This window comes from Schistocerca americana, chromosome 10, assembly GCF_021461395.2.
Source record: "Schistocerca americana isolate TAMUIC-IGC-003095 chromosome 10, iqSchAmer2.1, whole genome shotgun sequence".
Classification (NCBI taxonomy): Eukaryota; Metazoa; Arthropoda; class Insecta; order Orthoptera; family Acrididae; genus Schistocerca; species Schistocerca americana.
Genome location: NC_060128.1, coordinates 152391383 through 152419206, shown reverse-complemented (window position 1 = coordinate 152419206; position 27824 = coordinate 152391383). Strand labels below are relative to the sequence as shown.

The window sequence follows — 27824 nt, the reverse complement described above, 5'->3', positions numbered from 1 at the left end:
TTTCGTGTTCTCAGCACACTCTTGACTCTAGATCTCCAAATACTGAATTCCCCTGCGTTTAGCTCCAAGTACCATTCTACATTCAGACTCTTTATTCCCGTCCTGTGACCATAATCAGCTTACAAACCTTTCACATGAATGATCCGAGTACAAACGACATCTGCACTAGGACGCTGCTCTTTTATACCTTGCAAACGCGATGCTACTGCCATCTGTATATCTGCATATCGCTATCCCACGACTTATCACCTCAGCGCTAATGCACAGACATGCAGATCGTTAGCATTTTATACAAACACTAAAAGTAAGTAACAGTAATACCATTTAATCGTGCTCTGTAGGAACCAACACTTCTTCTGAAAACAACGATCGTATTAAGTCCAGCTCACTCTGTACGTTCACGAGGTCTAGAAAGCATTAGATACAGGCGCCCAGGTAGATGGCATACTCCTTGACTTCTTGAAGCCATTCGATACAGTTCTGCACAAACCACCTAATGAATAAAATACGACTACCAGATCAACTGTGTGACTGGAGCGAAGAGTTTCTGGCTAGCAGAGCACCGCATGTCATTATGAATGGAATAAAAGTAAATGCCAGTGTGCGTGTGCCCCAAGCCAGTGTTATAGGAGCATTACTTTTCGCGGTATATATAAATGACCAACATGATAACGCGTAAACCTCTATGAGGCTTTTCGCGGATGATGGTGTTGTGTACAGAAAGCCGAAACGTAAATGACACTCAACACGAGCAAAAGTAATGTATTGCGAATACACAGGCAGAAAGACTCTTTATTGTATCATTACACGATTGCATAACACTCACTGGAAGCAGTTATTTCCATAAAATAAGGAGTATGCATATGGAGCGATTTGAAATGACACGCCCATATAAAGTTAATCGCGGGTAAGGCAAATGACAGTCTGATTCGTTGGAAGAATACTCAGTAAATTTAGTCCACCCACAAAGAATGTAGATTAAAACACTTGTTCCACCAATGCTAGAATATTGCTCATCAGTGTGGGATTCGTGCCACATAGGACTGATAGAGGGAATAAGATCCAAAGAAGAGCAGCACATTTCGTTACAGATTCGTTTAGTAAGCGCGCAAACGTCACGGAGATGCTGCGATAACTGTTGTGGAAGACGAGGTATTCTGCATCATGTTATGGCAAATGTTCCAGTTCCGAGAGCGTGCGTTCCGAAGAAGAGTATATCAGTATATTGCTTCCTCGTACGTATAGCTCGCAAAAAGACCATGGAAGTACAATTAAAGAGCTGCTAGCCCACACGGAGATATAGCAGCAAACCATACACGGTTGGAACAGGAAAGGGGGAAGTGACAGAGGTACACAAAGTACCCTCCTCCACACACCACAAGGTGGCATGTGGCGTATAGAAGTAGATGTAGACGTAAATTCTGTATACAAGCAAACACTGTGCAGCTTGTTTCTCAATCCGTAACACAACTGGAAGTACACTACCTGGTCAGTAATGTCCGGACAATTACACCAGTGGCCATTACAATTGCTACACCAAGAAGAAATGCAGATGATAAACGGGTATTCATTAGACAAATATATTATACTAGAACTGACATGTGATTACATTTCCACGCAATTTGGATGGATATATCCTGAGAAATCAGTACCCAGAACAACCACCTCTGGCCGTAATAACGGCCTTGATACGCCTGGGCATTGAGTCAAACAGAGCTTGGATGGCGTGTACAGGTACAGCTGCCCATGCAGCTTCAACACCATATCACAGTTCATCAAGAGTAGTGACTGGCGTATTGTGACGAGCCAGTTGCTCGGCCACCATTGACCAGAAGTTTTCATTTGGTGAGAGATCTGGAGAATGTGCTGGCCAGGGCAGCAGCTCGAAAATTTTCTGTATCCAGAAAGGCCCGTACAGTACGTGCACCATGTCGTCGTGCATTATCCTGCTGAAATGTAGGGTTTCGCAGGGATCATATGGTTCATATGGCTCTGAGCACTATGGGACTTAACTTCTGAGGTCATCAGTCCCCTAGAACTTAGAACTACTTAAACCTAGCTAACCTAAGGACATCACACACATCCATGCTCGAGGCAGTATTCGAACCTGCGACCGTAGCGGTCGCACTGTTCCAGACCGTAGCGCATACAACCGCTCGGCCGCGCCGGCCGGTTCGCAGGGATCGAATGAAGGGTAGAGCCACAGGTCGTAACGCATCTGAAATGTAATGTCCACTGTTCAACGTGCCGTCAATGCGAACAAGAGGTGACCGAGACATGTAACCAATGGCACCCCATACCATCACTTCGGGTGATACGCCAGTATGGCGATGACGAATACACGCTTCCAATGTGCTTTCACCGCGATATAGCCAAACACGGATGCGATCATCATGATGCTGTAAACAGAACCTGGATTCATGACGTTTTGCCATTCGTGCACCCAGGTTCGTCGTTGAGTACACCATCGCAGACGCTCCTGTCTGTGATGCAGCGTCAAGGGTAACCGCAGCCATGGTCTCCGAGCTGCTGCAAACGTCATCGAACTGGTCTTGCAGATGGTTGTTGACTCAGGGATCGAAACGTGGCTGCAAGATCCGTTACATCCATGCCTGCCTGTCATCTCGACTGCTAGTGATACGAGGCCTTTGGGATCCAGCACGTCGTTCCGTATCACTCTCCTGAAGCCACCGATTCCATATTCTGCTAACAGTCATTGGATCTCGACCAACTAGAACAGCAATGTCGGGATACGATAAACCGCAATCGCGATAGGCTACAATCCGACCTTTATCAAAGTCGGAAACGTGATGGTGCGCATTTCTCCTCCTTACACGAGGTATCACAACAACGTTTACCAGGCAACGCCGGTCAACTGCTGTTTGTGTATGAGAAATCGGTTGAAAACTTTCCTCATGTCAGCACGTTGTAGGTGTCGGCACCGGCGCCAACCGTGTGTGAATGCTCTGGAGAGCTAATCATTTGCATATCACAGCATCTTCTTGCTGTCGGTTAAATTTCGCGTCTGTAGCACGTCATCCTCGCGGTGTAGCAATTTTAATGGCCAGTAGTGTATTTATTAGTGGACATTAATACGCAGTGTGTCCTGCTGCATTCACCTTTATGACTGCTTGAACTCTGATGAGGACAGTTGTTTTCAGGAACTTTATCATCCACAAACCATTGCCTCACAGATGCTGCTTTATACAGCTTCCAGTGTCATCCTAATAATCATTCCCCAGACTGTGCGCCGCGCGGGGTAGCCGTGTAGTCTCGGGCGCCCTGCCACGGTTCGTGCAGCTGCCCCCGTCAGTGGCTCAAGTTCTCCTTCAGGCATGGGTGTGTGTGTTGTCCTTAGCGTTAGGTTAGTATAAGTTAGATTAAGTAGTGTGTAAGCCTAGGGACCGATGATCTCAGCAGTTTGGTCCCATAGTAACTTACCACAAATTTCCAAACTGTTCCTTCAATGTATGCAACACACAACTCAGTAAAATGTCTTCATTTTTGTGCATTTAGCGTTATCTTAAGCGAAGTAAGGGCACCACATCCTAACCACGAAAGTCATCTCCATACTGTAACATCACCTTCTCCATATGTTCTTCACTGTTGGCATGACACACAGTGACAGGCTTTGTTCTCCAGGCATTCGCCAAGCCCAGACCTTTTCTACGATGACGTTGGAAGGTGAAGAAGTGAATTAAAATTTGTGCCCCGACCAGGACTCAAACTGGGTCTTCTTGCCTACTAGGCAGATATGCTGACCACTACACCACCACAGCATTATGGTCAACATAGCTGCACGAACTACCCAAGCAAATATCCTCCCGAACACAAACTCCAGTTCACATCTCCCCTTATATTATCACTATTACCAGGGCTCTCCGACATTGGAATAGCACCCCATCATTGGACGTAATGGGGAAGTGCTGTACTACATGTGATGGTATAGACCTTAAATTAAATTTTCCCTAAGACATTTAAGTCTCTAATTTATCTACGATAACGCTGGAAGCTGAAGAAGTGAATTAAAATTTGTGCTGCAGCCAAGTCTTGAACCCGCCTCTTCTTGCTTACTTTTTTTTTTAATAATATCAGAGAATTCGCATATATCGTTGATGATTAATTTCTCTCTCATGTTTACTATTGTTTTAACAACACTAAAAAAAACATTACGAAAATTCTGCACTGTATTACGCCGGCACGGTAGCTCAGCGTGTTCGGTCAGAGTGTTAGCTACCCTCTGTAATAAAAAAAAAAATGTGTGTACGGATCAACGGCGAACCTGAACGGAGTCATCGGACGTCCGGCCCGAACGAATTCAACGAACAGTATAGAACAAAATGAGACCAACAAAAAGAAAAAAAAAAGTTGGTAGAGCACTTGCCCGCGAAAGGCAAAGGTCCCGAGTTCGAGTCTCGGTCTGGCACACAGTTTTAATCTGCCAGGAAGTTTCATATCAGCGCACACTCCGCTGCAGAGTGAGAATCTCATTCTACTTCTCACTTAGATTTAGAATTCTTCCCTTTATTTTTTTTTTTATTTTTATTTTTATTTTTTTTTTTTTTTTTTGAGAGGCGAACAATGGCAGCGTGCACCTGACAGGCAAGAACGTTGCCTTTTTTTTCTCTGCGCCAAATTTTTTTTTATTTCATTTTTTTTATTTTATTTTTTATAAGGAAGGGAAAATAAACATTTGCTCCAATTTGTAATGAGAATAGAATGAACAAAGTATATATCAATTACTAGGCAGATATGCTGACCATTACACCACCACAGCAACATGGTCAACATGGCTGCACGAGCCGGCCGCGGTGGTCTAGCGGTTCTAGGCGCTCAGTTCGGAACCGCGCGACTGCTACGGTCGCAGGTTCGAATCCTGCCTCGGGCATGGATGTTTGTGATGTCCTTAGGTTAGTTAGGTTTATGTAGTTCTAAGTTCTAGGGGACTGATGACCACAGATGTTAAGTCCCATAGTGCTCAGAGCCATTTGAACCATGGCTGCACGAACTACCCAAGTCAAATATCCTCCCCAACACGAACTCCACATCTCCCCTTATATCTTCCTAATAAGCAAGAAGACCCGGGTTCGAGTCCCGGCCTCAGCATAAATTTTAATACAGTTCTTCAGCTTCCAATGTTATCATAGATAAATTAGAGACTTAAATGTCACAGGGAAAATTTAATTTAAGATACACACCTTTTCATCAGGCTTCCACGGGTAACAGCGGTACTCATAGCTCCAAATCACTCTTCTCCAGTCATCCACTGTCCAGTCAAGTATCTCTTATCACTGGTGTTCCAGCGCATCGACAAGCGGCGGCATGAAGATGAAGAAAGCGGCGACTGCATCCGTATGGGCGGGTCCAGCTCCATCGGTAGGACGAGAGGAGGCGGAGGAGGCGAAGGCTCCACCTCCATGGAGTCGTCCCGCGGTGTCGTGATGACAGCTTCTGTGGCCGTGATGTCCTCTGGATCTGGGAAACTGGGGCGTTTTATCAGAATCTTCAAGCACCAGATTGCCAAACTTCGCTCTGCACACACCAGGGATCAAGCATTGCTACAGTTTCTCTCCTCCCATCATTTGCACCCACGAGATGGACCATCGCCTGCGGAACTGCTTCACGGCCGCCGCCATCGGACATTGCTCCACCCTCCTCAACAACCTGCGCCGAAGGAAAGCCGTAAGTATCGCTCTGCACTGCGGGTTTTTAGTCTCAGCAGACACTGGGGGCGAGGCGAGATTGTCCGTCGACTTGGCGCTTGCATGTATCTTATTTCAGGGCCAGATGACTTGCAAATCCGCCATCAAAACAACTCCGCCTCTGTCATGTGCACGACGTCTCTTGCCCCAGATTCTCAGATCCAGAGGACAGCACGGCCCCAAGAGCCACCAGAGGGTGTCATCAAGGCACTGCGGATCGACCCCATGGAGACAGAGCCTTCACCTCCTCTCGTCCAACCAATGGAGCTGGACCTGCCCACACAGCAGCAGTCACCGCCTTCTTCATCTGGTTCATGGCATCAGGAGGTGGACGTGTACCCTTCTGGTCGTTTTCCGGGGGACGTTTCCGCCAGACCACAGGCCGGTGGAGGGGTACGACTGGAAGCTTGATGTCCCCTGCAGCCACAGCCTCCAGTCCTACGATGCGCCCACACTTCTGCCTCCTCCACCATGGTCACACTCCCTGCACGATGACAGTCCATCGCTTTGGTGGAGGGGAATGTTCCGGCGCATCGACAAGAGACGGCAAGAAGTTGAACATAAGAGCAGAGAAGGCTGTGAGATGACGTCAGTCAATGTCCCGCTGACTAGAACCGCACCACGACAGGAGTGGCCTCTATGCGAAGAGAATACAAGCGCCACTCCTGCCAGCCTCAGGGACAGTAGAAGACGGACACTAGCAGACAGGCCTAGATGAGCGGTGATATTAACGATAAAAAAAAGCACTCCATCGTCAGGCCACGAGTGTTCTACCGGGACCATCCGACCGCCATGTCATCCTCAGTGGAGGATGCAGATAGGAGGGGCGTGGGGTCAGCACACCGCTCTCCCAGTCGTAAGATGGTATTCTTGACCGAACCCGCTCATGTTCGGTCGAGTATTGGCATCGCGAGGCTGAGTGCACCCCGAAAAATGGCAACAGCGCATGGCGGACTGGATGGTAACCCATCCAAATGCCGACCACGCCCGACAGCGCTTAACTTCGGATATTAACGATAGCAGTGAGCTATGACCGATTGTGAATGCTTACATAGACATAGTAATTGGTAAAGGATACTGACTTTCTGCATGTCGCCCATCGCTTGTGACAACTCGTTGTAAATCCGTAGTTAAGTATTGTCAATTTTCTTTATTGTATTAAAAACCATTTAATGTGATTTGCTTGAATTGTTATATAGCTCTCTGAGAAAGCAGCATCCTTTAGGTACCCTATAAGAGACAAGTGGGCAGGATGACACAACTGGATGCAGAAATATGTAGCTTATGGGGAGCTGTTCAATCACTGAAACCCACTCATTTTAACTGCCTACGCACAGTTATGAATCGCACTTTATGAAGCATGCTATGTTCCTCCCCAGGGTTCAAGCTATCTCCATTAAAAAATTGGTTCAGATGGTTGGTCATGAAGACTTAACAAACGGAATTACTTTCGCATTTACGAGGTGCGACAATAAAGTAATGAGACTGATGTGAAAAAAAATGTAGCTTACCGTTATAGTCAAGTTTAGTGTTGTCTCCAAAGTAGTTCCCTGCTGATTCCACACACTTTTTCCAGCGCTTCTGCCATTGATGGTAACATTTCTGGAACTCATCTTCTGTAATATCCTCCAAGATCCTCGTCACAGCTTTTTGTACATCTTGTGCTGTTTGAAAATGGTGTCCCTTGATCGCCGTTTTTACTCTTGGAAATAGAAAAAAGTCGCACGGAGCGATATCTGGTGATTAAGATGGTTGTGGTAGTACTGAAATTTGTTTTGCGGTTAAAAATTGCTGTACTGACAGAGCAGTATGGGATGGCACATTATCATGATGCAGAATCCAATTATCAGCAATGTTGGCACAGACACGAAGATCTCTTTTACTAAGTCTTCCTAAAATTTCTTTGTAGTAATATTGTTTAATTGTTAGTCCAGGAGGCACCCACTCTTTATGAAAAATTCCCTTGGAATTCCCAGGTTGATGGTCGTCCACTGTGGTCTTCATCTTCAACATTCGTTCTGCCTTCACTAAACTTTTTATGCCAACGAAAAACTTGAGCTCTTGACATAACATCCTCTCCAAAAGCCTTCTGAAGCCTACCGTAAGTTGTCGTCGTGTTTTCACCCAATTTAACGCAAAAAGAAATAGCATACCATTGCGCAATATTATGCGGTTCTATTTCCGTGATGAGAGACACAAACACGTGTTAACTTATCATAGCACAACTCACGACTGAGCAGTTGCATCGATGTGCTACTTGGACTAGAAGCAGCTTATAGACCAAGGTCAAAGATATTGTGCCTACGCAAGCCTGTAGAGTTGCCACATCTTGCAAATAAAATCAGTCTCATTACTTCGTTGTCACACCTCGTATAATATCTGTTTTGGTTGGCAGGAGAGCCAACAGCGTGTTACTAGAGGAGGCCGAAAGGCACGCGTTTTAGCTCACGCAGGCTGGCGTGAGGTCTGGAACAGGACAAGGAAATTAGAATTTAGAAAAACGGTCGTAGCTGGTGGAATACTTAACTTTAATCCGTTAATGAAGAACGTCGGTCTTGCCGGTACATGATTCACAATGTCAATAGTAACTGATAATGGCGCCTTGCTAGGTCGTAGCAAATGACGTAGCTGAAGGCTATGCTCACTATCGTCTCGGCAAATGAGAGCGTATTTTGTCAGTGAACCATCGCTAGCAAAGTCGGTTGTACAACTGGGGCGCGTGCTATGAAGTCTCTGTAGACCTGCCGAGTGGCGGCGCTCGGTCTGCAATCACTGGTAGTGGCGACACGCGGGTCCGACGTATACTAACGGACCGCGGCCGATTTAAAGGCTACCACCTAGCAAGTGTGGTGTCTGGCGGTGACACCAGCATATCAGAATGGATAAATCTTTCATTTATGATAACTTTCCCACGTAAAGCCTACAATGTTCTGGAAGCTACGCTCAAGTTACCTGTGAAAACTCCATGAAAGAGAGTAGCATGTTGAAACAGACGAACTGACACAGGCCGGTTTTACATAAAACTTCTTTTTCTGTGATCAGATTTTGATGACCTAAAGTGTATATGGTGCCCCAAGTTGAGCTCAAATTTTCTGTGAAAACCCCATGAAAATTCGTCTATTAATTTTGGAGAAGCGTGTTCAAACAGAGAAACGGACACGATAATCTTACATATTTAATATTGATATAGTCGTAGAACAGATATAGAAGATATCCAGGCAGCGGTTGGCGCAGCAGAAAAAGTACAGACCGGTAGTCCGAGGGTCTGGAATTGGGCTTCTGTGCAGAAGCACTAGTTTCTTTTTTTGTTTTCGATTTTTACGTTGCTTAAGCTTGCAATAAACCAAACTAATGCTCAGTACGGTAAACTCCCGTTTATCCGAAATGATCGGGACGGGGGCCTATTCGGGTAATGAAAATTTCGGATAAACCGAAGTCCCCCCGTTTTCACCCGTGAAACACCCAGAATTTCGTCAATACTGCGAAATATTGCTTTGATATATTGAGGCAATATTGCATTCGAATTCTCACGAGTTTTTATGTACCTACTGTAACGCCATCTGGTAGATATGTAGTACATATGTAATGAAATGGGAAACGTTGAAACACGTAAACGTTGGTTTGTTCAAGATCGTTCGTCTCGAAAAGTTCTTGACCAACTGCTTTCAAATTTTGACACAACGTTGAATTCAAATATGGATGTGTTTGTAGGTACATAATTCTTTTATACATGTATATTTTAATACATGTAATATATATATATATATATATATATATATATATATATGTATGTAATGTATAAAGAGAAAACATCATTACGAAAAATCTGAAAACATACCCTTCTGATTTACTTCAAATTTTTACACTTTACTGTAATAAAGGTCTAGGCGCGTATGGACCACATTCTTTTTAATATATATATATATATATATATATATATATATATATATATATATCAGTGAAACGTTGTTAGTAAGTTGTATTTGTGACATAGTGGTTTATGATTAGAATACTACTAAGAATCGGACTTTGTAATAATAATAAACTAGGCTCAAGGTCAGAGAGTGTGTGGGGGTGAAGAGCAGATGGACAGAAGGTGGGAGGAAATGGATATATGAAATGTCAAGGAGGAAATGGACAGAGAGAAGAGAGAGAGGGTAGGAGAAGATAGAGGGAAGAAGATGACTGATTACAAAGGGGAGAAAGGGGGACAGGAAGAGATGGAGAGAGGGAAGGGGAGGAAAAAAAATGGTTCAAATGGCTCTGAGCACTATGGGACTCAACATCTTAGGTCATAAGTCCCCTAGAACTTAGAACTACTTAAACCTAACTAACCTAAGGACATCGAGGCAGGATTCGAACCTGCGACCGTAGCAGTCCCGCGGTTCCGGACTGCAGCACCAGAACCGCTAGACCACCGCGGCCGGCGGAAGGGGAGGAGAAGATGGACAGAGAGAGGGGGAAAGAGGAGATAGAGAGAGAGTGGGGGAAGAGATGATGGACAGAGAAAGAGAGGGGACAGAAGGAAACAGAAAGGGAGGGGGAGAAGAAGATGGACAGACAGAGACAGGGAGAGGAGGTAATGGGGTGAAAGAGGTTGAAGGCGGAGGAGATGGAGAAAGAGAGAGAGAGAGAAGGAGATTAAGAACTATATCCAATTCATAAGCATATTTGAAACGTGTGTTTTTTCTTTTCTTTTTTTCCGTTTAATCAGACTGAGTCACAGCAAAGTGTGTCTGGGTACAGCCAGTCATCTGTAAATTTCGTCATACATTCTTCCTGATTCAGTGTACGCACATAGTATATAAAATTTCGTTTTTCGCAGTCTTTCCTGGTGGTGCAGTTTTTATGGCCAGTGGCGTATTTTGAGAGCAAGAGGTCCTTGTACCAAACCACAGAGTAACTATCCCTGAACAATCTATAAAATGCTGTCAGTACAGGTCCCCATTACACACACACACTCACCTCGTCCTCCGCCCACAGCACGTAGCACACGCCGTACAGCACCCACAGGACGACCGGCAGCTGCAGCACCAGGATGCGCAGCTTCATCATCGCACTCCTGAAACAACGGCCCACAGCTGTGAGTTCCACACGAGTGTACCGGGGCCAGCAAGTGCCGGCAACCTATGGGGCAGCATTAGAACAGCCTGCTCGGTACGATTTCTAACTTCGTACGCTTTTCTTTCTTCCTGAAGACTGGGAAGAGGTGTACGGACTACAGATGGGCAAACTCGTTCATCCTTGGGAACTAGTTCACTGTTGATCGTTCTTTTTTTGGGAACCGTTCATTTTTACTCGTTCACCGTTCACCATTCATTTGTGCTTGGTATATGGTTCTTACGAAAAACTGAAAACTAGTAGTGTAGGTGACTTAAGGATGAAGGGCACCAAGAGGGGGCACTTGCCTCCCTCCTGGTGTATGGAGTTTTTATTCATTACAGATTTCTTACACACTTTTAGAAGTAATTTATGTGATTCTGCAGAACCTCTCGTTTAGCCAACTGTAGCGTTGTGTGGCTGATCGCAGGGCAATAATATAGGGTGGCGCACGGAAAATCGGCCCCGAGTACAGACTGCTCGCCAATTACGGACGATGTGTTGCCCGTTACGAGCAGACACAACAATCAGACAAACACGTAATAATTAGGCAGTGAAGAAATAACAAGCTAATGCAAGTAACAATTGCGAAACAATCGATGACGATGTGTAGAGAGCTGGAGGAGAGAACATGAAAATCTCACGCGACGCGCATGGGCTATAGTTCATGTTGTCTTGTAAACCTGTTGGCGGCTGTTTCCCAACTTAGTAGACCACAAGTCTCTTGTATAAAATTCTTCATTTCGACTTCCACTACATAGCTATGCTACGTTGTAAACAATAATCATTTACATCCTCTATATACTTCACGCTGTCTCTGAGTTCGTAGGCGAAGTAGAAACTTTAGGGAAGCATAAAATAAAATGTGGTTTTCTCATCAAACTTGCGTCACACGCTTACTAAAAATTAGGTTTTTCTGTTGCATTATTAAAGGTAATGCAGCGATAATAATAATAATAAAGTTCGCGGTAATAAAGTTTTTGGTTTGAAAGCTCCTTCTGAACAAATGTTTCTGAGATAATAAGTAAATACGATTTTATGGCAATCTATGTCTTTTCAAATGGAGTCGATGAAACCAAAAAATATATGAATAACAAAAAAAACTTGCCTTGTTATAAGTATGTCTTCTGCTGTTCATCGATATAATGAAATGAGCTGATATGCCCTTTTGTTACTTGAAAAGACGTACCTATTAGATACAACGTAATTTTTGTGTAACTTACGTAACTATAAAATACTTGAAACTTCCTGGCAGATTAAAACTGTGTGCCCGACCGAGACTCGAACTCGGGACCTTTGCCTTTCGCGGGCAAGTGCTCTACCATCTGAGCTACCGAAGCACGCCCGGTGCTCAGAGCTTTACTTCTGCCAGTACCTCCACCTAGCAAGTGTGGTGTCTGGCGGTGACACCACATTTATATATATATACAGGGTGGTCCAAAAGTCCGGAAACACCCTCATAAAATTCAAATGGAGTAGCAAACAAGGAAACAGAGTCCCTACACAAGAGGAACGGGAAGGGGGAAACTTTATAGGCTATGCCACCAACATGACGGCCATCTTGAAAGCCGCCATCTTGGATTCAACTCCAAAATTTCAAATCGGAATGTGGTCATGTGACACATCAAACAGATAGAGAATTTCACCAGAAAAACAATGCCGTTGTTGTTTTAAACATAGCTTTATTCATTCTCGGGCTATAGCCAATTACTTGCGGCAGCAGTGGGACGCTCGGCAGCGTGAGTATTACGTACTGAGAAGTCATAAAATGGAGTCTGAAACGGTGCAAACTGACTATCCCATGCCTGATATGTTACATGTGTTTAAATGTTAGGTATCATTTACTCATGCCAACCTTTTTGATCATTGTTTCCTTATTTACAGGTTACAAAAACACATGAGGAACGCATTGAAATGATCTTGATACCAGGAGAAAGTAGCACACGGGTCATTGCTGAGGATTTCAACAGTCGTCACCCAACCAGACAGCCCATCACTCGAAGCGCAGTTGCCAAGCTTCTGGCCAAATTCCGAGCAACAGGTTCTGTCGCAGAGGCTGGAAGACCAAAATCCGCCACCGATGAAGCAACAACAGTGAGCGTATTGGCATCATTTAGCAAGAGTCCGCAACGGAGTAATCGGCGCCTGTCACAAGAATGTGGGATTAGCCGTACCTCCATACTGCGAATTTTATCGCAGCACAAATGGCACCCGTACAAAATTCAGCTGCTCCAACACCTGAACGAGGATGTGCCAGTCCGTCGGGTACAGTTCGCAGAATGGGTGAAACAACAGCTCCAGATAAACCTACGTTTCCCCCATCAGGTGCTGTTCAGTGATGAAGCCAATTACTTTATCAATGGTGAGGTGAACAAGCAGAATCACAGATACTGGTCCGACACAAATCCGCACTGGATTGATGCTTCCAAAACGGTCGACTCACAAAAAGTGATGGTCTGGTGTGGTGTGTGGGGTACCAAAGTCGTTGGACCTTTTTTTATTGACGGTACGTTAACAGCCAACGGTTATCTGAGGTTATTGGATGAAGAAATGTTTCCCTCGTTGTTAACGGAGGACGAGACATTTCCGGAATTCTTGCAGCATGATTGACCCGCACCACATTACGGGCACAATGTGCGAGCATACCTGGATGTGCAGTTCCTTCAAAAGTGGATTGGTTGTAGGGTGCTGTGGAGTGGCCACCACGTTCACCAGATTTGACTCCTTTGGATTTTTATCTTTCGGGTCATGTCAAAGCACTGGTTTATTCTGTAAAAATACGGGATTTTCATCATCTAAAGCAACGCATTGTTGATGCGTGGGGTCAAATTCAGCCAGATGTGTTGGTCAAAGTTCATCAGGACTGGGTTCGGAGGATAGCATTAACAATCCAACATAATGGACAACATATCGAGCCATTCCTATGACTGTTGATGGTCTCTCGGGACTGTGTAACATCGGCGTAATGTCTTTTCGGTACATAACACACATGCTGCTGAGGGTCCCACCGCTTCCACATGTAACTGGCTATAACCCGAGAATGAATAAAGCTATGTTTAAAATAACAACGGCATTGTTTTTCTGGTGAAATTCTCTATGTGTTTGATGTGTCATATGACCACATTCCCATTTGAAATTTTGGAGTTGAATCCCAAGATGGCGGCTTTCAAGATGGCCGTCATGTTGGTGGAATAGCCTATAAAGTTCCCCCTTCCCGTTCCTCGTGTGTAGGGACTCTGTTTCCTTGTTTGCTACTCCATTTGAATTTTATGAGGGTGTTTCCGGACTTTTGGACCACCCTGTATATATATATATATATATATAATCATTAATCGTAGAGAGTATTTCACCGCAATGGTTTATTTTAACTGTCGATTTTCTCGACAACGGCTGAGAAGTGCGTCTTGGTGCTTTGCCACATTACACCTCTGGCCATGAGCCTTTATTATGCGCAGTATGAATCGAATCTGAATTTCACAATTGGCGGCCTCCCCTTGTGAGACGAGCACGCGGCCGAGGCTGGAACGAGAACTGCCGAAGTGACCGCCGTGACCGAAGTGAACTAGTGAACTATGAACCGATCGTTCTTCGTTCCCGGGAACTATAAATACACCGCCGCGACCGAAATGAACTATGAACCGATCGTCCCTTGGAATTCGTTCCTCGGTCCTTTCGTTCATCTTGGTGAACCGTTCCTTTTGCACCCGTTCGTTCGCGACCTACCCATCTCTAGTACGCACCTGGTGAGCGGCACGGGCGTGCAGAGGCGTCGGCAGCATGGCAGGCAGCAACAGGGCCCCGTGCTCAGCCGGATGCAGGCGCCCCGCAGCTTGCGCGAGACGGCCTCCTGCTCGTAGTAGGCGGCCAGCAGGCAGAACATCTGGTACACGCAGATGGTGAACAGGTCCTGCACCAGCGCCTCCATCAGGAAGTACGTGCGCGGGATCATCACCGAGATGTACGACGCCACAGCCGCCACCTGTCGACACGAGGCGAAATAAAAGAATGCAGAGTCTCGCCGCAGTAACACTGCATAAATTACGTGAGCTTTCGTCCAAGCACTTTGGCCATTGTCAAGTGGTCCGGCTGCCAGTGGGCTGCTGCTACGCCCTTACATATACTGTCTGATGGCTGTGATGTCACAGGTGCTTGTGACATCGCCATATATGGGCATATATTGACACGGCATTTGATGTTCTAACACGCCCGGGGGTACAAATAGCGAGGGTCCCTTAATTGGTGCCGGCCAGTGTAGACGAGTGGTTCTAGGGGCATCAGTCTGGAACTGCGCGAAGGCTGCGGTCGAAGGTTCGAATCCTGCCTCGGGCATGGATGTGTGTGATGTCCTTAGGCTAGATAAGTTTAAGTAGTTCTAAGTTCTATGGGACTGATGACCTCTGATGTCAAGTCCCATAGTGCTCAGAGCCATTTGAACCTTAATTACACTACTGGCCATTAAAACTGCTACACCAAGAAGAAATGCAGATGATAAACGGGTAATCATTGGACAGATATATTATACTAGAACTGACATGTGATTACATTTTTACGCAATTTGGGTGCATGGATCCTGAGAAATCAGTACCCAGAACAACCAACTCTGGCCGTAATAACAGGCTTGATACGCCTGGGCATTGAGTTGGTTGGTTGGTTGTTTTGGGGAAGGAGACCAGACAGCGAGGTCATCGGTCTCATCGGATTAGGGAAGGACGGGGAAGCAAGTCGGCCGAGCCCTTTGAAAGAAACCATCCCGGCATTTGCCTGAAGCGATTTAGGGAAATCACTGAAAACCTAAATCAGGATGGCCGGACTCGGGATTGAACCGTCGTCCTCCCGAATGCGAGTCCAGTGTCTAACCACTGCGCCACCTCGCTCGGTGGGCATTGAGTCAAACAGAGCTTGGATGGCGTGTACAGGTACAGCTGCCCATGCAACTTCAACACAATACCACAGTTCATCAAGAGTAGTGACTGGCGTATTGTGACGAGCCAGTTGCTCGGCCACCATTGACCAGACGTTTTCAATTGGTGAGAGATCTGGAGAATGTGCTGGTCAGGGCAGCGGTCGAACATTTTCTGTATCCAGAAAGGCTCGTACAGGACCTGCAACGTGCGGTCGTGCATTATCAAAATGGTTCAAATGGCTCTGAGCACTACGGGACTCAACTGCTGAGGTCATTAGTCCCCTAGAACTTAGAAGTAGTTAAACCTAACTAACCTAAGGACATCACAAACATCCATGCCCGAGGCAGGATTCGAACCTGCGACCGTAGCGGTCTTGCGGTTCCAGACTGCAGCGCCTTTAACCGCACGGCCACTTCGGCCGGCCGTGCATTATCCTGCTGAAATGTAGGGTTTCGCAGGGATCGAATGAAGGGTAGAGCCACGGGTAGTAACACATCTGAAATGTAACGTCCACTGTTCAAAGTGCCATCAATGCGAACAAGAGGTGACCGAGACGTGTAACCAATGGCACCCCATACCATCACGCCGGGTGATACGCCAGTATGGCGATGACGAATACACGCTTCCAATGTCCGTTCACCGCGATGTCGCCAAAGACGGATGCGACCATCGTGATGCTGTAAACATAATCTGGATTCGTCCGAAAAAATGGCGTTTTGCCATTCGTACACTAAGGTTCGTCGATGAGTAGGCAGAAAACATCTTCCGAGATTGTCCTAAATGCTTTCTCCGAAAATTATTTCGAGCAGTTAGTCCACGAACCCACGCGAATTGTAAATGGTTGCGAAATCACACTTGACCTATTAGCCACAAACAATCCAGAGCTAATAGAGAGCATCATGACTGATACAGGGATTAGTGATCACAAGGTCGTTGTAGCTAGGCTCAATACCGTTTCTTCCAAATCCACCAGAAACAAACGCAAAATAATTTTATTTAAAAAAGCGGACAAAGTGTCACTAGAAGCCTTCCTAAGAGACAATCTCCACTCCTTCCGAACTGACTATGCAAATGTAGACGAGATGCGCCTCAAATTCAAAGATATAGTAGCAACAGCAATTGATTGATTCATACCTCATAAATTGGTAAGAGATGGAACTGATCCCCATGGTACACAAAACAGGTCCGAACGCTGTTGCAGAGGCAACGGAAGAAGCATGCGAATTTCAGAAGAACGAGAAATCCCGAAGATTGGCTAAAATTTACAGACGCGCGAAATTTGGCACAGACTTCAATGCGAGATGCCTTTAATAGGTTCCACAACGAAACATTGTCTCGAAATTTGGTAGAAAATCCGAGGAAATTCTGGTCGTATGTAAAGTACTCAAGCGGCAAGACGCAGTCGATACCTTCGCTGCGCAGTGCCGATGGTACTGTTACCGACGACTGTGCCGCTAAAGCGGAGTTATTGAACGCTGTTTTCCGAAATTCCTTCACCGGGGAAGACGAATGGAATATTCCAGAATTTGAAACACGAACAGCTGCTAGCATGAGTTTCTTAGAAGTAGATACCTTAGGGGTTGCAAAGCAACTCAAATCGCTTGATACGGCAAGTCTTCAGGTCCAGATTGTATACCGATTAGGTTCCTTTCAGATTACGCTGATACAATAGCTCCCTACTTAGCAATCATACACAACCGCTCGCTCACCGATAGATCTGTACCTACAGATTGGAAAATTGCGCAGGTCGCACCAGTGTTTAAGAAGGGTAGTAGGAGTAATCCATCGAACTACAGACCTATATCATTGACGTCGGTTTGCAGTAGGGTTTGGAGCATATATTGTATTCAAACATTATGAATCACCTCGAAGGGAACGATCTATTGATACGAAAAGAGCATGGTTTCAGAAAACATCGTTCTTGTGCAACGCAGCTAGCTCTTTATTCGCATGAGCTAATGGCCGCTATGGACAGGTGATCTCAAGTTGATTCCGTATTTCTAGATTTCCGGAGAGCTTTTGACACCGTTCCTCACAAGCGACTTCTAATCAAGCTGCGGGCCTATGGGGTATCGTCTCAGTTGTGCGACTGGATTCGTGATTTCCTGTCAGTAAGGTCGCAGATCGTAGTAATAGACGGCAAATCATCGAGTAAAATTGAAGGGAAGCGTCCTGGGACCTCTGCTGTTCCTGATCTATGTAAATGACCTGGGTGACAATCTGAGCTGTTCTGTTAGGTTGTTCACAGATGATGCTGTAATTTACCGTCTAGTAACGTCATCCGAAGACCAGTATCAGTTGCAAAGCAATTTAGAAAAGATTGCTGTATGGTGTGGCAGGTGGCAGTTGACGCTAAATAACGAAAAGTGTGAGGTGATCCACATGAGTTCCAAAAGAAATCCGTTGGAATTCGATTACTCGATAAATACACTGCTGGCCACCGTAAATGCAACACCCTGAAGGAAGCATCCGATTCAAGTGAATTTTACACCATGGGTTTGCAGCGATGAGATATGCAACTGATTAGAATTTCAGCGCAGACGCACATCACGCGCGCCTGTGGCGCCACCTCATATCGCCATTTAAGGCTTGGCAATTTCGACGAGTGTACGTTCGCCACGTGTGTTTACCTTGTGGTTGTTTCACAAGACGATCAGTTATGCCTCGTAGACAACAGCGAACATCTTTTGATCAAGTATCCGAGTTCGACAGAGGAAGGATAGTGGCTTACTGAGATTGTGGATTATCATACAGAGAAATCGCTAGTCGTGTTGGATGACACCAAACAACTGTAATGCGGATATGTGACCGTTGGATGCAGGAGGGTACGACGGACCGACGTGGTCGATCGCATTCACCTCGGTGCACCACTGCACGTGCTGATAGGCAAATTGTGCGCATGGCAGTGACGGATCGCTCAGTGACATCCCGAACCATAGCACAGCACATTGCGTCTGTAACGCATCATCCAGTGTCTGCGCGTACCATTCGACGCCGTTTACAGCAGAGTGGTCTGTCTGCAAGACGTCCATTGCTTCGTCTACCATTGACGCAGAACCACAGACGTCTCCGTCGCCAATGGTGTGATGACAGACGGATGTGGACGGCAGAATGGAATGACGTTGTCTTTACTGACGAGGCACGCTTCTGTCTGCAGCACCACGATGGTCGGATTCGAGTGTGGAGAGACCGTGGAGAGAGGATGCTGGACAGCTGCATTATGCACCGCCACACTGGTCTTGCACCGGGTATTATGGTATGGGGCGGTATTGGATATTACTCTTGCACGCCTCTAGTACGCATTGCCGGTACTTTAAATAGCCGGCGTTACATATCCGAGGTGCTGGAGCCAGTTGTCCTTCCTTACCATCAGGGCTCGGCCACAGCCATATTTCAACAGGATAATGCGCGAGCGACCACACGTGGCACGCATTGTCCAAAGGTTCTTCGTCAATAACCAGATTGAATTGCTTCCATGGCCGGCTCGCTCTCCGGATCTTTCGCCGATAGAAAACATGTGGTCCATGGTTGCTCAACGAGTGACCCAGATTACATCCACAGCTGCCACACCAGATGATCTTTGGCAACGTGTGGAAGCTGCTTGGGCTGCTGTACCCCAGGAACACATCTAATGTCTCTTTGACTCAATGCCGAGACGTGCGGCAGCGGTGATCTCCAACAATTGCGGCTACTCTGGCTACTGATTCTGGCAGGAACCACATGTCACAGACGTCTGTAAACGTAATCATTTGATACTTGGTCAACATGTTATCTACAAAATAAATCTTGTTGTGCTACCTCTTGTCTTTCTTGGTGTTGCATTTGCGGTGGCCAGCAGTGTAGTACAATTCTCAAGGCTATAAATTCAACTAAGTGTTGGGTGTTAAAATTACGAACAACTTCAGTTGGAAAGACCACATAGATAATATTGTGGGGAAGGCGAGCCAAAGGTTGCGTTTCATTGGCAGGACACTTAGAAGATGCAACAAGTCCACTAAAGAGACAGCTTGCACTACAGTCGTTCGTCCTCTGTTAGAATATTGCTGCGGGGTGTGGGATCCTTACCAGGTGGGATTGACGGAGGACATCGAAAGGGTGCAAAAAAAGGCAGCTCGTTTTGTATTATCACGTAATAGGGGAGAGAGTGTGGCAGATATGATACGCGAGTTGGGATGGAAGTCATTAAAGCAAAGACTTTTTCGTCACGGCGAGATCTATTTACGAAATTTCAGTCACCAACTTTCTCTTCCGAATGCGAAAATATTTTTCTGAGCCCAACCTACATAGGTAGGAATGATCACCAAAATAAAATAAATCAGAGCTCTAACAGAAAGGTTTACGCGTTCGTTTTTCCCGCGCGCTCTTCGGGAGTGGAATGGTAGAGAGATAGTATGATTGTGGTTCGATGAACCCTCTGCTAAGCACTTGAATGTGAATTGCAGAGTAATCATGTAGATGTAGATCGCAGGCGCTCCTGTCTGTGATGCAGCGTCAAGGGTAACCGCAGCCGTGATCTCCGAGCTGATAGTCCATGCTGCCGCAAACGTCGTCGAACTGTTCGTGCAGATGGTTGTTGTCTTGCAAACGTCCCCATCTGTTGACTCAGGGATCGTGGCTGCACGATCCGTTACAGCCTTGCAGATAAGATACCTGTCATCTCGACTGTTAGTGATACGAGGTTCTAATAAAACCCCATGTCATTCCAAGCATGTGTGTCAATTTGTACCTCTCTATCTACATTATTCCGTGATTTATTCAGTTTTCAAATTTATACTGACTTTTTGGTCACCCGATAGATAAGGAACAGGAGAGGGCCCGTAATGCTACCTCGGAGAACGTCAAAAATCACTTCTGTTTTATTCGATAACTTTCCGTCAGCTACTACGAACTGTGACCTCTGACAGGAAATCACAAATTCAGTCACATTACTGAGGCGATATCCCATAAGCACGCAAGTTCCCTACAAGCCACTTGTGAGGTACAGTGTCAAAAGTCTTCCGGAAATCTAGAAATGCAGAATCAATGTAAAATCTTTGGTCAATAGCAGTCAACACTTCGTCTGTGTAAAGAGCTAGTTGTGTTTCAAAAGAACGACATTTTCTAAATCTGTGTTGAATGTGTGCCAATAGACCGTTCTCTTCGAGGTAATTCATAATGTTCGAACACAATATATGTCCCACAATCCTGCTGCATATCAAAGTTAATGATATGCGCGTGTAATTTAGTGGATTACTCCTACTGCCTTTCTTGAATATTGGTCTGACTTGTGCAAATTTCTAGTCTTTCGGTACGCTTCTTCCGTCGAGTGAGCGGTTGTGTATGATTGTTAACTATGGAGCTACTGCATCACTTTACTCTGAAAGGAACCTAATTTGCACACAGTCTGGACCGGAAGACTTAGTGTTATTAAGTGATTTAAGTTGCTTCTTGTGGACCTCAGGTTGTGCCTACACGCCGCATCCATTTCTCCATCACAACAAGGCTTGTGCAGTTAGTAGCCGTGCCCGCCTTTCTTCGCTACGGTCGCAGGTTCGAATCCTGCCTCGGGCATGGATGTTTGTGATGTCCTTAGGTTAGTTAGGTTTAACTAGTTCTAAGTTCTAGGGGACTAATGACCTCGGCAGTTGAGTCCCATAGTGCTCAGGGCCATTTTTTGAACCCGCCTTTCTTATTTTGCAGTTCACATTCTATAGGAATGTACCCTCTCAATTCCCATGTCTCTCCAGCTCCTGGAATCATGGTATGGAGCCAGAAAGATCGTCGTCTGTCTTTCGTCGGATCCTCTGGTCACGCCCCTTGTCCCAGTTCCTTAATGGTCGCTCAGACGCAACGTAGGACGGACACTGCATTTCAAAAACATAATGCTAAGGTGATGATTCTGCTTAGCACATAGGCTGGAAGACACGGTCATAGGCATAGAGTGTGGAAACTTGAGTTGCACTCAGAAATTTTAGATTAACAACAAAAATTCCTGATACATCGTATACTGTGAGGTGGCGTCCACATCACGATGGAAGGGATCATATGGCATTATTGTCTGGGACTCCATCTAGGGTTGTTTGTTCGCCATGTGCAAGTCTTCCTATTTGACCCTGCATCAGAGACTTACGTGTCTTTATGATGAAGATCAAATGAAATTATTAGGATAGAAAGAAATTAAAGACACTAGATACCAGTGGGCATTGACTTATATCAATGGGGCAAGTTGAACATTTGTGCCAGACTGGGCTTCGAACCGTGGTCTCCTGTTTGCTAGGCAGATGTTCTGGCCACTACACTATCCAGACACAGTGGTCACCACAACTTATGCCCGCTCAGCCACCATCGTCGCAACTGCAATGATATCGCTTCGACCTTTCCTCCTTCGGCAGCGGAGCTGATCTCACAAGTGTGTATATATATTGTACCGGCTAGTTGAGAGCCATTCCCTGCCGTGTGGGTTGGGCATAAAACATCTTTGAATCACGTTGTGAATCTAATTGTGTGAACTAGCACTTGAAAATTGATCTCGTTTTTTATTTCCAGGGATATTTCGTATACTTTCAACTACGACGGATCCAAAGAAAGTGATTTTATTTATTACACAGCAATCGGGTGCCAATCTACTTTTTTTTTAATTTTTGTTCCCCTAATAATTTGATTTAGTTGCCAAATGGTTCAAATGGCTCTAAGCAATATGGGACTTAACATCTGAGGTCATCAGTCCCCTAGACTTAGAACTACTTAAACCTAACTAACTAAGGACATCACACACATCCATGCCCGAGGCAGGATTCGAAGCTGCGACCGTAGCAGCAGCGCGGTTCAGGACTGAAGCGCCTAGAACCGCTCGGCCACAACGGCCGGCGATTTAGTTAACTTCGTAGTCAATATGCCTGCGATAAATCCTATTATCAGTTTGTAACAGGTTGATCAGCTTTTCTCAGTAACCCTTGAATATTCACAGATAAAATTGTCTATGTACTACCTGATTTTTGGGATTTAGAAAACACAGAGAAAGTCTCGTGTATATTTTGTTTTATTGACACAATTCGCTTCTTAAATTAATGAGAGATGGCACTGGGGAATCAATGAAGAAGGAGTTGATCCTAGTATGTATCGTTTCGGTATAATAACAGTCTTTACCACATTCCTTCGCGTTCCTATCACCAAAGATACGATTTCCATGAAACTGTCTTTTACTACTAATATCTGATAAATCATAAATATGTCTCCGGCTTTACAATGTCTAAGCTTCTTAATTCTGCCGACACGATATTAATTATAAGTTCGAGATCTTTCAGTGTCTGTTCAGCACAAATTTAGCCTTTTCACGGGCACTATATCTCTCGTCTCGTTTATTAGCAGAATCGCCTTGACAACGCTCGGCAAAGATATTAGTATGACAATATCCAACCATTTTCCGTCCCAATATCTCAAAATAATCTATTATTCATCACTCCAATGTCTAACCCAGTTATGAGAATGATATTTAATTATGCTTATAATCCCTAGCTTCGGGCTATCACGGAATACCGCGAACATGCACCATTGGAAACAAAGACTCAAGAGAGATAACAATGCTGCCGGCCGAAGTGGCCGTGCGGTTAAAGGCGCTGCAGTCTGCAACCGCGAGACCGCTACGGTCGCAGGTTCGAAACCTGCCTCGGGCATGGATGTTTGTGATGTCCTTAGGTTAGTTAGGTTTAACTAGTTCTAAGTTCTAGGGGACTAATGACCTCAGCAGTTGAGTCCCATAGTGCTCAGAGCCATTTTAGATATCAATGCTGCACATTGGTTTATATATTATGTTCAAAACAAAACGCAGCTCAGTTATGTCTTCCTTGAATTCCCTTTGTACTACTTTGCGTTATTCTATTTCGAATATCGACTCTTTGTAAAATTTTAACTAACTGTTTCTTCGAAAGAATACGACCATTTTTTGGCTCTTGGATCATTTTGTATTACAGAATTTAATCTAATATTCGTTTCTGAATACCCACTCTCTAAAGAGCAGTTACAAACTGCATGTACTACCCTAGCACGCCTTCTGTCAGATCCAAATTCTCAACATATACCACACACTACCAGTATAGTATTACCCTCATAACTTGCAGCTTCTGGGCAATTCCTGTAAGAGTCCGAGCTTGGTGTGCGTCTACACTGAAGGGATGACTGAGTGTCATGGCCTTAATTAATTATACATGTGGTGTCTATTCTTTCAGACATGTCTGAAAGTACAGACATCATTGTGATCCTACATCCACTATGTATGGTACAAGGTTTCAACTTGCCCCATTCATATAAACCAGTGCTCATTGGCAGCTAACATCTTTGATTCCTTTGAGTCTTGATTCATAGTGGCTGCAGGATCAAAAATGTGGCTGTTCTTCTGGACGTATCCAAAAGAACGGACATCGCATGTATAATGAAATGACTAATACGGGGTGTTCAAAAGGTCTCTCCGCCGTGCCGTATGATTGTTAGTCGCGCGTGCCGTATGCTGCGGTGAATATACCGAAATGAAACTCAGTGAAATACAAGTTATTAATTTATTAAATATTCATTATTACTTACAAATTTTCACATTAAATGTTGAAAGTATCCCCTATGTTTTTGAATACACAATTCAATTCATCTAACCATGTTCCCAAACGGAAGCTGCAACATTTCTTCTGTAACAGAAGCAGTGAAATTGGATGTTGCAGTTTTCAAATTCATCGATGGATTTTCGACGGTTTTTATAGACAGTTGCTTTCGCTGCACTCCAGAAGAAAAAGTCAGGTAGTGTTAGGTCAGGCGATCGTGGAGGTCAAACTCTCTGTGAAATCATACGATCACCAAAAACATCACCAAGCAATGACATTGAAACGCGGGCTGTATGCTCGGTTGTACCATCTTGCTGAAAATAACCGTTTAGTATTTCACTTAACACAAGTTCTCCTATGAATTGATACAAAATATCACTGCAGTATCGTTGTGCTTTTATTGTTTCGTTGAAAAATATGGGACCCACAATCCGACGTCCAGAAATTGCAATCCAAACTCCTATTTTTACAGAAGTAAGTGATTCCTCGTGAATACAAGGGATTTGCAGTACTCCTCATACGAGAATTTTGCGAGTTCATGTACCCGGATAAATGAGACCACGTCTCATCACTGAAAAACGTTTCATTAAGAATATCCCTCCCATTTTGTTGAATGAAATTTTCGAATCATTGACAATAATGCAGTCTCTTGCCATGATCAGTGTTTTTCAGTTCTTGCACAACTGACACTTGTATGGGAAAAGTTCTAATTTTTTCCTTGCAGCTGTATGGGCCGTTCCTACACTAACATCGATTTCCTGGGCGAGTTTTCTTACTGACTTGTCCGGACTCGTGGAAATTTTATCGGAAATATCGAGTAGTTCATCCTCAGACAAAACGCTAGGACGACCACTTCTTGGTGCATGTATCACTGAGCCCGTACTTCGAAATTTGTTAACCAAATCTCGCATAGTATCGCGATATGGGAGTGTTGTCTTCGGGAAAACTGAATTAAATGTTTGACGAACTGAAACTGTGTATTTTGGACACTTGTTCGACTAAAAACACACATTCTTCATGGTTAGCATTTCAACAGTGACAAAAACGAAACAGACGAACAAAGGAACTAAATTTAAACGTCCACGTCAACACTTAACGACACACACCAACGATACTACTGACGCTGTCTGAGATAAACGAAACAATGGAATGTTGGGAGAGTTCACTTGAAGGGAAGTAACCCAGGCAGGCAAACAATCATACGGCACTGAGGAGAGACTTTCTGAACACCCCGTACAACACAACCACTCAATATCAGAGAGAAAAAAATTCTTACCCGTCCAGGAATCGGATTCGGGATCCCAAAATCGAGAGGCAATAACTTTGACCGCTGGTCCATAAAATGTTGACGACATTAAGGTATTGAATGTAGACAGCGTGCAGCTACTCACTGGGTGTATGGTGAGCACGTAGCTGGTAGGCGACTTGAGTGTGGGTGCAGCCCTGGTGAGCACGTGCCACAAGCTCATGACGTAGACGGCGCACGTGGACAGGACCGCCACCGTGGAGACGGCGATGACCCACACCAGCACCGGACTCAGCTCTGCAAAGCAGGAAGGGGAACTTACAGGGTGTGCTCCAGCCCTCATAGTCTGTCAACAGTGGAATGCTTCTGAGAATTGCATTCAGGTGAAACATAGTCGTACGCTGAAGAGAAACTCATATAGCATTGAAACTTATTGGCAGATTAAAACTGTGTGCCGGACCGAGACTCGAACTCGGGACCTTTGCCTTTCGTGGGCAAGTGCTCTACCAACTGAGCTACCCAAGCACGACTCACGCCCCGTCCTCACAGCTTTACTTCTGCCAGTACCTCGTCTCCTATCTTCCAAACTTTGCAGAAGTGCTCCTGCGAACCTTGCAGAACTAGCACTCCTGAAAGAAAGGATATTGCGGAAACATGGCTTAGCCACAGCCTGAGGGGTGTTTCCAGAATGAGATTTTCACTCTGCAGCGGAGTGTAGGCTGATATAAACTTCCTGGCAGATTAAAACTGTGTGCCAGACAGAGACTCGAACTCGGGACCTTTGCCTTTCGCGGGCAAGTGCTCTACCAACTGAGCTACCCAAGCACGACTGTAAAGTTTGGAACGTAGGAGACGCGGTACTGGCAGAAGTAAAGCTTTGAGGACGGGGTGTGAGTCGTGCTTGGGTAGCTCAGTTGGTAGATCACTTCCCCGCGAAAGGCAAAGGTCCCGAGTTCGAGTCTCGGTCTGGCACACAGTTTTAATCTTCCAGGAAGTTTCATATCAGTGCACACTCCGCTGCAGAGTGAAAATCTCATTCAGGAATCATATATCATTGTTGGCTGGGAGGCCCCAATAGGTTGTTCGGCCACCTAATAGGAAACTTCCTCTGTACACAAAGAGCCCTTTCCACAAGCTTTGGGAGGGCTATAGATGAGACAAAACGGTATGACCACTACCCAACCGGGTATTAATTGCCGCATGATGGCGTTACGGGCTCGTGACACGACAAGGAAAGTACGAGGGCCATCCAAAAAGTAACAGACATTTTGGTCTGTCGCGGCGGTGAGCGGTGCTATAGCGGCCATCTTGGTGTTATAACGGTCCTACATTCAGTACGCAGTGGTAGCGGGTGGACTGCGTTTCCGCTACTTTGCTTTTTGTGACATGTTAAAATGTGTGCTGCTACAGAAACTCCTGTCTCTTCTGACATGCGTTTTGTGATTAGGTTTTTGTTGATAAAAAACTGAAAACCAGTTGAAACTCATCGCGAGCTTAGTGATGTGTACGGAAAAAGAATAATGAGTTAAAGCCGAGCGAGGCAGTGGTGCATTGATTTTAAAAATGGCCGTACCAGTGTTCACAATGAGGACCGTAGTGGTAGGTCTAGCCTTGTGGCTGGCGGACTGGTAATAGAAATCAACGACAAAATTTGTGAGAATCGTCGTTTTACGATTACGGAGCTCACAACATCCTTCCCAAATTTCACTGAGTTTGCGCCTGACACTGTGGCAGGCAAGCTTGGTTACCAAAAAAATTGTGCTTAGGTGGGTTCCCAAAATCCTAACGAAAGACCACAAAAATCAGATTGGCTGCAGCACTGACCTTCCTCGAAGATTACAAGAAAAATAGTAACAAAGTTATCGATCGGCCAGCCAGTGTGGCCGAGCAGTCCTAGGCGCTTCAGTCTGGAACCGAGCGACCGCTATGGTCGCAGGTTCGTATCCTACCTCGGGCATGGATGTGTGTGGTGTCCTTAAGTTAGTTAGATGTACGTAGTTCTAAGGTCTAGGGGACTGATGACCTCAGATGTTGAGTCCCATAGTGCTCAGAGCTGTTTGAACCATTTAGTTATCGATCGTATTGTTACTGGGGGTGATACTTGGGTGGAATCAAAAGGCAGTCAGTGGAGTGTGGACATACAAATTCTCCAAAGAAACCAAGGAAGTGTTTGCAAACGCTGTCAGCAAGAAAGATCATGGCCATTATGTTTTGAGATTCTAAAGAAGTGATTCTCGTTGATTTCCTTTAACGTGAGACAACAATTAGCTCAGAAAGATATTGTCCATCACTGACAAAGTTAAGG

General features: G+C 45.2%; 2 protein-coding genes across 2 annotated transcripts in view; both read right to left on the bottom strand.

Moving 5' to 3' along the window:
• Positions 1-10761, bottom strand: part of LOC124552550 — a 40508-nt gene extending 29747 nt beyond the window's left edge. Inside the window, exon 1 of the mRNA XM_047126868.1 lies at positions 10668-10761. Coding sequence (XP_046982824.1) covers positions 10668-10757 — 90 coding nt within the window. The 5' untranslated portion in view covers positions 10758-10761. The remainder of the gene's footprint in view (positions 1-10667) is intronic.
• Positions 10762-12680: 1919 nt separating this feature from the next.
• Positions 12681-27824, bottom strand: part of LOC124552318 (organic solute transporter subunit alpha-like) — a 62028-nt gene continuing 46884 nt past the window's right edge. The window contains exons 3-5 of the mRNA XM_047126591.1: positions 25665-25816; positions 14543-14781; positions 12681-12858 (exon numbers count right to left, since the gene is read on the bottom strand). Of these exons, the coding sequence (XP_046982547.1) occupies positions 12681-12858; positions 14543-14781; positions 25665-25816 (569 nt within the window). The remainder of the gene's footprint in view (positions 12859-14542; positions 14782-25664; positions 25817-27824) is intronic.